General features: G+C 47.2%; 1 protein-coding gene across 2 annotated transcripts in view; it reads left to right on the top strand.

Annotated features, from left to right (window-relative positions):
* The window catches only part of GAB3 (GRB2 associated binding protein 3), an 80207-nt gene that overhangs the window by 30253 nt on the left and 37921 nt on the right, over nucleotides 1-12033 (top strand). Inside the window, exon 2 of one of the 2 annotated variants that reach the window (XM_032846266.1) lies at nucleotides 9742-9930. The exons of the other annotated variant lie outside the window; for it this stretch is intronic. Within the exon in view, the coding sequence (XP_032702157.1) occupies nucleotides 9742-9930 (189 nt within the window). The remainder of the gene's footprint in view (nucleotides 1-9741; nucleotides 9931-12033) is intronic. 2 annotated transcript variants of the gene reach the window in all.

Genomic DNA, 12033 nt, shown 5'->3' with positions numbered 1-12033 from the left:
AAATGGGCAGAGGACATGAACAGACATTTCCGCAAAGAAGACATCCAGATGGCCAACAGACACATGAAAAAATGCTCCTCATCACTCGGCATCAGGGAAATACAAATCAAAACCACAATGAGATACCACCTCACACCAGTCAGAATGGCTAAAATTAACAAGTCAGGAAATGACAGATGCTGGCGAGGATGTGGAGAAAGGGGAACCCTCCTACACTGTTGGTGGGAATGCAAGGTGGTGCAACCACTCTGGAAAACAGCATGGAGGTTCCTCAAAATGTTGAAAATAGAGCTACCCTATGACCCAGCAATTGCACTGCTGGGTATTTACCCTAAAGATACAAACGTAGTGATCCGAAGGGGCACGTGCACCCGAATGTTTATAGCAGCAATGTCTACAATAGCCAAACTATGGAAAGAACCTAGATGTCCATCAACAGACGAATGGATAAAGAAGATGTGGTATATATACACAATGGAATACTATGTAGCCATCAAAAGAAATGAAATCTTGCCATTTGCGATGATGTGGATGAAACTAGAGGGTAACATGCTTAGCGAAATAAGTCAATCGGAGAAAGACAACCATTATATGATCTCCCTGATATGAGGGAGAGGAGATGCAACATGGGGGTTAAGGGGGTAGGAGAAGAGTAAATGAAGCAAGATGGGATTGGGAGGGAGATAAACCATAAGTGACTCTTAATCTCACAAAACAAACTGAGGGTTGCTGGGGGGAGGGGGGTTGGGGGCGTGGGGTTATTATGGACATTGGGGAGGGTATGTGCTATGGTGAGTGCTGTGAAGTGTGTAAACCTGGCGATTCACAGACCTGTACCCCTGGGGGAAAAAAAATATATGTTTATAAAAAATAAAATTTAAAAAAACCCCAGAAAATATAAACAAAAGAAAGCATAATCATAAAAAGATTTTTCTTTTAAAAGTGATCAATATTTATCAAATCATGATATTTACTTATCAAATAGTTGTGATATATTGAGAGGATGAAGAGGAAAAAGAGAAGGGGAAAATGCAAAAAAAATTGGTTTAAGGGAGTTAAAATTCTCATCTACTGTAAGATAAACTAAAAACATATGTCTAAAACTGAAAACTTCAGTATATGCAGAAATATGGAGAAAATGGAGATATGGAGAAATATGAGCATATGGAGAAATATGGAGAAAAACTGCTAAAAAATTAATAGCTAACTTTATGATAAGGCTTGGCTCTAAGGCGCAGGGGGGAGTTGATTTTTAGAAGCCTGCTGAATTTGGTTTAGCCTTGTAGTGGTAGTAATATGTGAATTTTGTGAAGTATATATGTATATTGATTAAAATAATCATTAAAAATTGTCCCCAGAACATTGGGTAGGGTATGTGCTATGGTGAGTGCTGTGAAGTTTGTAAACGTGGAGATTCACAGACCTGTACCCCTGGGGGGAAAAATATATATATATATATGTTTATAAAAAATAAAATTATAAAAAAAAAAAGAACGCTTTTAGATAATTGGATTTTCCCTTTTGATTTGACACCAGAACTCAGCAAGTGATAGTGTCTTAAAGCTCAGTTTCTTCAACGTTGGTGCATTCTAAAACAATATTGGTGACTTTTTGCATCCCATCACTTTAAAATCCAAGGGTCTATCTCCTACTTGAATCCACGCATTGGTCCTTTGGAAAGTATTGGTTCACTGAGTTATGCAGATCTTCCAAATGTTCCAAATATTTCATGATACAGTATCAAACACTCACTTTTATCAATATCACCACGGACTTCATCCTAAAATTGTTTAAGTATTGGTATACTGTCAAGTTTTCTAAAATTTTCATTTTTGCTCTAAAGCTGGAATTTTATTATTGGCAATAAATACTTTGAGTTGTTAAAAAAAAAAAAATTGTCCCCAGATAGCCAATGGAGGAATCCCTCACCATAGCCTAAATCAAATACTTTATCCCAGCAAAGATGCTGGCATACTTCTCCTGCTGAAACTTGATCCCCATAACTTCTCCACCCCACAGATCATTTTTTACTTTTATCTATGCTTATCCATTTTCCTCGTGTTTTTGTTCACACAATTGGACAGTATGTAAATTGCCATGTAGGAGCATTGTAGAGTCAATCTTTTTCTATGTAAAGAGTAACTAAGATTTGACTGTGAATCTGACTGTGAACTAACATTTGACTGTGAATTTTCAATATATATTACTTCACCTAAAAAAAAAAAAAAGAAAAAAGAAAGAGAGAGAGAAGCAGGCTCCCTGCCACATAGGGAGCCTGATGCGGGGCTCAATCCCAGGACCCCGGGATCATGACCTGAGCCTAAGGCAGCTGCTTCACTGACGGAGCCACCCAGGTGCCCCTCGAATTTCCATTTAAAATCTGAGTCTTCAGTCTGGGCAGAACGGACTTTGACACGATGTGCAGTGAAACAGAGACGCAGCAGTTTATGCAGCAGGGCTCACTGAGCTCCCTCTAGGTGCACACACTGCTGGGGCATTTTAAAAAGATAATTCTGAGGACGCCAGGGTGGCTCAGTTGGTTGGACGACTGCCTTCAGCTCAGGTCATGATCCTGGAGTCCCGGGATCGAGTCCCACATCAGGCTCCCAGCTCCATGGGGAGTCTGCTTCTCCCTCTGACCTCCTCTCTCTCTCTCTCTCTCAAATAAATAAATAAAGTCTTTAAAAAAGATTATTTTCAGCATTAAACCTCAGATACCTTACATCTAATAACCCAAGAGACCCGGTTTTCCAAATTCCTGTATTTGAGGAAAACAAGAAAATCTCTTGGTAGACTGAGCTCATTTTTATAAAATGGCCCTGGACTTTCTCCTCTCCTAGACTCTGTAAGCCAAATGCACACTCTCCCACAACCCCCATGCCAGTTCTCCTCCCTGCTCTCGTCTTCGGGGAGCACTTCACACCATCCTCATGCAGGCCAGTCTGCTCGGTGAGCACTCGCCTCCCTTCTTCCTGACTCACTCTCGAGTTGTCCTAAGCTCTTTGACCTCATGCTGCAGTCGTGGAAAGCAGCTTCCGGTCTCAGTGGAGCACACTGTTGAGACCCGGGCTCCTGAGGTAGGTGGTCGGGGTTCAAAGACCACTTCTGCCACGTGTTAGCTCGTGCACCTCAGCTTCCCCATATGTATGACGAATGTGTACCTCACAGCATCCAAGCAAAGGTTGAATGATTTAATGCAGTCCATCCAAAGCACTGAGTATGGTTCCTGGGACATCTGTGTGAACTATTACTGCTGTATATTGGGCGAAATCTGTCTGACTTAAGGTCTTCATCTTGCTCTGGTACTGATGTCATCTCATCTTTAGTGGGCTCCTTTGGAGACAGTCCCAGGAGCCCTCGTAGCTGTGCACTCACCATGAGCAGTGGGAAATGTCCCTAGAGGACACACAGCCATGGACGTGAAAGTCCTGTTTTATCATTTTTTAAATTGTAGTAAAATATACACAATGTGATGTTGGTTATTTTAATCATTTGTAAGTATAAAGGTCAGTGGCATTAAAGAAATTAATGGGGCGCCTGGGTGGCTCAGTCAGTTAAGCGTGGGATCCCTGATTTCTGCTTAAGTCGTGATCTCCCAGTTGAGAGATCGAGCCCCGAGTCAGGCTCCACGCTCACCAGGGAGTCTGCTTGCAGATTGTCTCTCTCCTTCTCCCCCTGCCCCTCCCCCTGCTCTTGTGTTTGCTCTCTCTTTGTCTAAAATAAGTATATAATTCTTAAAAAATACATAAATACATTCACAATGTTGTGTAACCATCACCAATATCTGTACCCAGCACTTCGGGATCAGGAGGATTTTTAAAAGTTTATTCTCCTCCGTTCATGCCTTAAAAGATTTCCCCACCAGCCAGTTCAGTTGTCAAGTTGTCACTTCAAATGTTCCTTTAGACTTGATCGCCTCCTTTGTATTTTGGTTCTACATCAGCCTCTTAATCTATCACAGAAACTAATGACTAATTTCAAATAGCTGTTTGTTCCGGAGTTGGTTTGGGCCCATTGTTCCCACCCATCATTCTGCATCCTGAGCCTGATACCTAATGGACTGGTGACCTTCCCAGGTTCACACACCTGCAAAGTTGATTAGCTGGTCTTAATGACCGCTGAGAATCTGCCATGTAAAAATTAATGAGAAACTAGGCAGGACACTCAGTGGCGCTCAGACTGACAATGCATGAGGAAGGTCAAGTCCATGTCATGTAGTGTGGCACACTTATCTCTGCTGAACATTCCTCCTCGGGATTCCTCCTTCCAAGGCCCACCACACTGCAGAGATACGGGACTTTTCTGCGTCTGTTGACAGCCATGGAAGCTGATCCTGTGGGTCAGGCCATCTCCAGGACAATCACAGGAAGTTATTCCATGCCTGGGACAAGTCCTAGCTCTATCTGGCAGCGAACAGAAGGTTACAGGCCATCAGGCTGAAGGGTCACCAGTAATCCCAGGGTGGTGGCACTGAGCCAGGACAAAGAGGAGCAGTATAATGTGCTCCTGGAAATTCCCAACCTGCTGCCCTTGGGGCCCGTGGCTTTTGCAGTCCCCCTTGGCAAGGAAGTAGAAGGCGGAGAGAAAGTAGAACATTATCCAGAATTCTGTTTCTTTGATGATTTTCACCTTTTGCAACCCATAAACACACCCCAAACTTCCTGAGCATTTTCATGGCAAAACCACTGGGAAGAGAATGGGAGCTCCAAGTCATTACCAAATGCTCCCCTTCATCTCGTGTTCTGGGACCACGTCCAAGATTCCTGGGGACCTTAGAAATGGCAAGCAGTGACCGAGTTGTTAGGTTTTCTAAACACTAACTAGCACTGGCTAAGTGTACTTCAATAGCAGCACGCCAACAAGAAAAACCCGATAGGGGAAACCTGCTTGTAGAGGAACAGTGATGAGGAAGGTTGTAAGAGGAAATGAAAAGTCAGTAAATCGGGCAAGGCCAAGTCTTATTTCTCTTTTCCTTTCTTCCTCTGTGTCTCCTGGACTCTGGAGAAGAATGTATGTAAAGGGCCAGAAATAGTCCACTTTGGGAGACCGATCAGGGGAAATGGTTCTGAGAGTTCTGTGGGCTAACACAATCTTTGCTGAAAGGGCTCTAATGAGTGACTGTGAGGGTAACACTCTGTCACTGCTTCCCCCCACACGCTTCCCAGTAAATGCAGGAATGGCAGGAGCAACCAGCTGGAAAACCTGCCTGCTGACGTTTCCAGACACCTTGCTGGGTCACCAACCAACCCCCACTGTTTTCTTTCTCCTTTAATTTCAATTGAATTTTAAAGAAGATTTTATTTATTTATTTATTTATTTGACACACACACACACACACACACACACACAGAACACACACACACACACAGATGGAGAAGCACTGAGCAGGGAGCCTGACATGGGACTCTATCTCAGAACTCTAAACCAAAGGCTGATGCCCAACCACTTGGGCCACTGAGGCGCCCCTAATTTCAACTAATTTGTATTCAACTTCTTAAGTTTAAGAATGTTCTTGAACATTGAAAGGGGAGCTGTGAAACTTGGATTAGTGAACAAGACCCTTCATGTCTCTGAGGACCAGCTTCCTTTTCTGGAAGATCAGCCCGTGTAGGCTGTCCTCTGTCCGCGCGGCACCTTCTGTTGCAGCACTTGGCCCACAAGGGCTCGGTGGGCATCACAGGGACCCGCTCTTCACGGGGTCCAGCCAGTGAACGTCCTTTCACTGGAGCGTCGAGTCAGTCTGCCTTTAATGCGCCTGTCTGTGCACTTGGGCTGAAATCAAGCATCTTGTTGGTGCCTTCTGTTTGCCCCGCCCTTGGAGATTTCCTTTGCTGTGCCTTCCTGGTTTCTTCCAGATCGAGGCTCTGTCTGTAACTTGTTTAACTAGATCCCCAAGTGGCCGGCGGCCTTCTCTAATTCCCTTAGTGTCACTTTCTTGCACGAGCAGCCAGTGACATGGGCCCATCACGTGTCGCACACGCACTCATGTTGGCACGCGGAGCTTCATGTGAGCACCGCGGCTGTTCAGCACGACAGCCCTTCCCAGCACACGTGGCGGCTGTGGCTTGTGCCAAGACCGTGAAAGCCGCTGGAGACACTTTGGGGCCCGGCAGGTGATGTTCTTGCCATCCCCGGGCACACGGGCAGGATCGGAACAGGCCTGAGCCGGGAAAGAAGAGCAGGCTGTGAGCCGCGTTTCCCGGCCGAGCGGAGGCGTCCCCTGTGGCCGCGGTGATCGGGACAGCAGCAGCGGAAGGGCTCAGAGCCGTGGGAATCGGAGCCGTCGACTGGCTACTCTTGGCCAGGAGAGAGCGAGCCCAGAGGCCCACACGGGCCCTCTAACGGGTTAAGTCCGAAACTGCCGAGGCTGAAAGGACAGCCGAAGGGTCACAGCCTGAGCGCCCGCTGCAGCTGCACGTGGGCCCTGCTCCTTCGGCCGAGTGGGAGCGCCTGGCTCTGAGGTAGCTTGCGGACCCGTCCTGTGCAGAGGAAATGATTTCACAGCTTTGGGATTTCACTGCTGCAGGGGGGGCAGGGGGCCAACTCCACTGGAATGAAGGGACAGTAATCACTCTGGCCAGAGAAGCAGTTTAACCCCGAGGTGTCTCTTTAGAACCTCAGAGACTTTCAGGATGTTTCTCCGTTCATTTCAGTGTCTCTCAACAATGGACACAATTCAGACAGGCCTCTTTAGTTTTACTGGAGTGAATTCTGGAGCCCAAACTTGCTCGAACCCAACCAGGTACATGTCACTGTGCAAGTGCAATTGAGTGCACAAATTCACTTTTGTGAATCATCATCAAATACATAGTAGTCGACGGGTATGAAAGTCCAAGAGGCCACTAAAGGAGAGTGTTGTGTAGCTCCATAAGGGAAGGCAGTCCAGAAGGGACGGTGGAGAGGGGTGTGGGAGAGAGAGTGAGAGTGAGAGAGAGAAGGACAGAGCGGGTGCATGCACATTTCTGATGAGAAAAGGTCCGTGCATTTCATCATGTCTCTAAGGAGCTCATAAGCCATAAAACGTGAGGAATTCTCTGCTGAAATGGTCACCTTGAGACTGTGGTTCGGAGACAGATGGATTCTGCTTGTCTTCACAGGGCTCTGAACTATAAGCAGATCGTTTGGAGAAGTTTCATGAAGCTGCCTTGCATTTCTGTCAGGCCTGAGGTTCCAGATCAAACGCTGCTGTCCAGAATGCCCTTAGCCTTCAGGGGAGGTTTTGTGTGTACTGTGTCTCTTGACTTCCTCCTTTCTTCTCGACTCTGGCCGCTTACTTCTAGAAAGGGGGGCTGCTGACTTCGGCTCCCTGGAGGGGAGGCCCAGGAAAGGGCATTGTCAGCAGCTGCCCGGGTGTTTCTGTTCGTTTTTCTCCCTGCTCTGTGTTTCACATTCACTGGTCACTCAGGAGACTCCGTTTCTCACCTCCACAGAAGTTCCATTTGCTTCTTGTCGATTTCTCCTCTCATGATCTACATGTTTTCCTTTAAACCTCAGACATTATAACTTCTAAATTTTTGTCTGCTTATTCTGTCATCTCTGTGATTTTTGGGTCTCTGTGCATTAACTGATCTTTTTCCTGATGACGAGCCCCATTTTCCTAGCTCCTTCCATATTTTAGTAGTTTGGGGACGATTATTTACACTGTAAATGTTATAGTGTAGACTATCTGGATTTTGTTGTCTTCCTTTACAAAGTGTTGAACTTCGTTTGGCAGGCGGTTCAGTAACTGGAAAATCGGCTTGATCGGTCCCAGGCTGCTGCTGCTTCTTTGTTTTGTTTTTTTAAGATTGAATGATTGATTGATTGATTGATGAGAGCATGGGAAGGACAGAGGGAGAAGCAGGCTCCCTGCTGAGGGCAGAGCCCAACACGGGGCTCAATCCCAGGACCCTGGGATCATGACCTGAGCTGGAAGCAGCAGCTGAACCGACTGAGCCCCAGCCCCGCCCCCTCCCAGACTTACACTCCAGGGCCAGTTTGGCCTTTTCCTAACTCTAAGCTGTGTCCTTTCTAGAGTTTTTACCGAATGTCTCTGGCTCTTCCTCTGCAGCTGATCAGAGCTCCCGACGCATTCCAGCGTTGTGCACGCCCTGTGGGTGGGTGGTTCAGTCTGTGTCTCTGGTAGCTGTCACCGGATTCCGCTCACGAAGCTGACCCCACACGTGCTTGCTAGGTTCCGCCGAGTTACAGGGAAGTCCTGTGAGGATCTCTGCAACCCCTTCCTTACCCGGCTCCCTCCTCTCTGCTTCCCCCCCACACAAACTTCCGTCGCCTCAACCATCCAGGGTTGTGATCTCTGTCTTCTCAGCTCTGCAAGGCAGCTACACCCTGCGTGGGACCCCCTGCCTGCAGTGTAGGCTAGAAATGCACCCACAGGCTGTGAAAGCCAGGGCGCTCCTTGGGCTGACCTCTTTTGTTTCTCTTCTCAACCAGGTCGCGGTCCTGCACTGACTATCATCCAGTGTCTAAAAGCAGTTGGTGCATATACTTGGTCTAGTTTTCTAGTTGGTTTTGTGGTTAGGAGATAGATAAGTACAGTGCCAGGGACACCAACGGTTTCAGACGCTAGAAGTCTGATGGGGCACCTGGGTGGCTCAGTTGTTAAGCCTCTGCCTTCGGCTCAAATCATGATCCTAGGGTCCTGGGATCGAGCCCCTCGTCGGGTTCCCTGCTCGGCGGGGAGCCTGCTTCTCCCTCTCCCACTCCGCCTGCTTGTGTTCCCTCTCTCGCTGTGTCTCTCTCTGTCAAATAAATAAAATCTTAGAAAAAAAAAGAAGCTAGAAGTCTGAGGCCCAGCTGTCAGCAGGGTTGATTCATTCTGAGAGCTGAGATGGATCTCTCCCAGGCCTCTGTCCTTGCCTTGTCAATAGCCATCTCCTCCTTCTGCGTCTTCATGACACATTCCTTCGTGCATGCGTCCATATGAACCAGGGGCGGGGCGACACAGTTCAACCTGTCACAGTGAAGTTCAGACTCAAGTCTCACTTGTATGTTGGTACAGACCAGGAGGTGTTTGTAAATTATGAAGGCAGCAAGTTAGGTTGGTTTAAGAGGAGAACAACACACAGCTTTTACTCTTAGAAGGATGACATTCAGTTATTCTTCTACTGTTTCCATAAAAATGCAGAGACCTGTGATCTAGACATGCCTTCCTGGAGGAGCTCAGTGGTAGCACAAACACTTTTCCACAAGGTTACAGGATGTTGCAGGTTTCTGTTGTTAGAGATGATACTGGTGGGGAGGTAATGAGTCAGCTTGGTGGCTGTGGCAGGAAAGGCTGATGGGAAACAGATCTCGGATTATGAGAGCTGGACGAGCCCTCACAACCCATTAGTGCATGGCGGGGTTTATGGGTTCCAGAAGGAGAGAAGCAGTTTCCCCAGGGCAAGCAGTGCCTTGTGCCCTGGTGAAAACCAGGCCCATCCTCATTTTATAAGTTTCTTTCTTTCTTTTTTTTTTTTATAAGTTACTTTCAGATTGAGAATGTTTCGCTGTCCGTTTCTCATTGCTTCCCCGTGGTGACAGCAGATGGGAGGCAGGCCAGGGCACAGCATTTCCACTGGCAGATGCTGAGCTTCCCAGCAGTGGAGCTAACTGTTCAAGGTCACCCAGAAAGTCAGAAGTAGAATCAGAATTCAAATGCAGGTCCTGACTTTTACTCCAGCCCCTCCCCATTTTTGCAGTCCGTTTCTCTGAGTCAGAATTTCGGCTGATTGTTTGCGTCGTGGTTTTGCTTTCTAGATCCTCTCGGTGCAGGACACGCTCATCTTCACGGTCTACCCTGAACTGTTGACTTCCCCCCTTTCCATCTTGGCTTCCCGAGCCACTCGTGACCTGCCCAGCAGAGGAGGTCCGAGGAGAGAGAAGGTGGAGACCCGTGCAGCCACGGAACCCGGCCATCCCGCACTTTCACACGTCAGCAGCTCCCAAGTGAGAAGAGACAGCAGCCCTCGGGCCTCTCATCCTCTGTGGGTCTAGAACTTCTCTGACAAACCTTCCCTTTGTGCACAGGGCCTGGCATGTGGTAGGCACTTAGTAACTGTTTATCCAATGGATCTGTGAACATGACCTCCAGAAGAATTGTTTTCAAATCCTTTTTATCGGGCGCCTGGGGGACTAAGTTGGTTAGGTGTTAAGCATCTGCCTTTAGCTTGGGTCATGGTACCAGGGTTCTGGGATGGAGCCCTGCATCAGGCTCCCTGCTCAGAGGGGAGCCCGCTTCTCTCTCTCCTCTGCCCCTCTCCCCTCTCATGCTTGCTTGCTATCTCTCAAATAAATAAAATCTTTATTTTTAAAAAACATTTCATTTATTTGTCAGAGAGAGGGAACACAAGCAGGGGGAATGGGAGAGAGAGAAGCAGACTCCCCACTGAACAGGGAGCCTGATGCGGGACTCGATCCCAGGACCCTAGGATCATAACCTGAGCCGAAGGCAGATGCTCAACCACCTGAGCCACCCAGCCGTCCCTAAATAAAATCTTTAAAAAAAAATTAAGTTTGGGGGCACCTGCGTAGCTAGGATGGTTAAGTGTCTACCTTCAGCTCAGGTTATCATCTCCAGGTCCTGGGATCAAGTCCTGCATCAGGCTCCCTGCTCAGCAGGGAGTCTGCTTCTCCCTCTGCCTCTGTCTCTCCCCCCAGCTCCTGCGTTCTTTCTCTCTCTCTCTGTCTGAAATGAATAAATAAAATCTTTAAAAATAAATAAAGTTTTGATCTCATAAACAGCATTCCTCCCATCCTTTTATTTTTCTCATCGTTGATCTGGGGAAGAACCTGGGTCTTTGAGATGCCAAATTTCCCACAGTCTGGGTTTTGGCTGGTGACAGCCCATGCCAGTCTCCTGAAAGCACAGAATGTCTGCATGTTTTGCTTCCTGAGCTAGCAATTGTTGATGCTTAATATGCATCCTTACTAATTCGCCAGGGACAGCAAAACGCTGGTACTCTAATTCTATCATTTATTTTCCTTTATGAGTCAGAATACATTTATAAAAACATGTTTCCCTTCATCTTCCGGGTGGTCTGGCTCATAGGAGAAGGAGGGTAATGACCAGTTTGCACCATTAATGGAGTGGCTCCCTCCCACCCTCTGAGGATGAAATTTTTTTCTTCTCTTTTTTTAAAAACTTTTATTTTTTTAAAGATTTTATTTATTTATTTGACAGATAGAGATCACAAGTAGGCAGAGAGGCAGGCAGAGAGCGAGGAGGAAGCAGGCTCCCTGCTGAGCAGTGAGCCCGAAGCGGGGCTTGATCCCAGGGCCCTGAGATCATGACCTGAGCTGAGGGTAGAGGCTTAACCCACTGAGCCACCCAGGTGCCCCTTTTTCTTCTCTTTTAATATCATATGAACACATGGATTTAAACATAGCTGATGGGTTTCCAGCCACTGTAATAGGTATATTTATTAAGGCTCAAATTGTTCCATATTTGGCCAGTACGAGCTTCTTTAAGTTGGCTCTAGAGTCCTTCTGACATGACTCTGGTCAGATCTGATAACTTCCTTGTGGCCCTGTTTCATTGTATCTTTTTTTTTTAAGTTTATTATTTTTAAGTAATCTCTACACCCCTACACCCAACATGGGCCTCGAACTGAAAACCCTGAAATCAAGACTGAGCCAGCCAGGCATCCCTGCTCTATTTCAATGCAAAGAGCTTCACTTTGGTGCTGGCCAGCTGCTTTCAGATGTCACATGTCTCCCACTTCCAGAAGGGCTGCCTGCTTAGCGGGGCATCTGCTGGTCCCTCTTCTCTCCCCCTCTGCCGCTCCCCCAACTTGCACGTGCATGTGCTTGCTCTCAAATAAATACAATCTTTTCTAAAAAAATATAAAATAAAACAATGAAACCCTGCGGGAGGGCCTGCTGGTGAGTTGTGCTGCATCCTCTGGAAGTTACTGGGCACCTGCCATTTTTCCTTCTGCTTCCACTCCTGCCACCCGGGCCTGCGGAACTCCCAGCCCTCGTATGGTTTAGGCCTCTTCAGTCCCGGTACCTGTCGGGCCCGTCTCAGCCCCTCAGTACCCATTGCCGTGG

The sequence above is a fragment of the Lontra canadensis genome, unplaced genomic scaffold (assembly GCF_010015895.1).
Source record: "Lontra canadensis isolate GAN:19392208 unplaced genomic scaffold, GSC_riverotter_1.0 scaffold174, whole genome shotgun sequence".
NCBI classification, from domain to species: Eukaryota; Metazoa; Chordata; class Mammalia; order Carnivora; family Mustelidae; genus Lontra; species Lontra canadensis.
The sequence above is the reverse complement of the archived record's forward strand: the minus strand, read 5'-3'. Positions and strand labels throughout refer to the sequence as shown.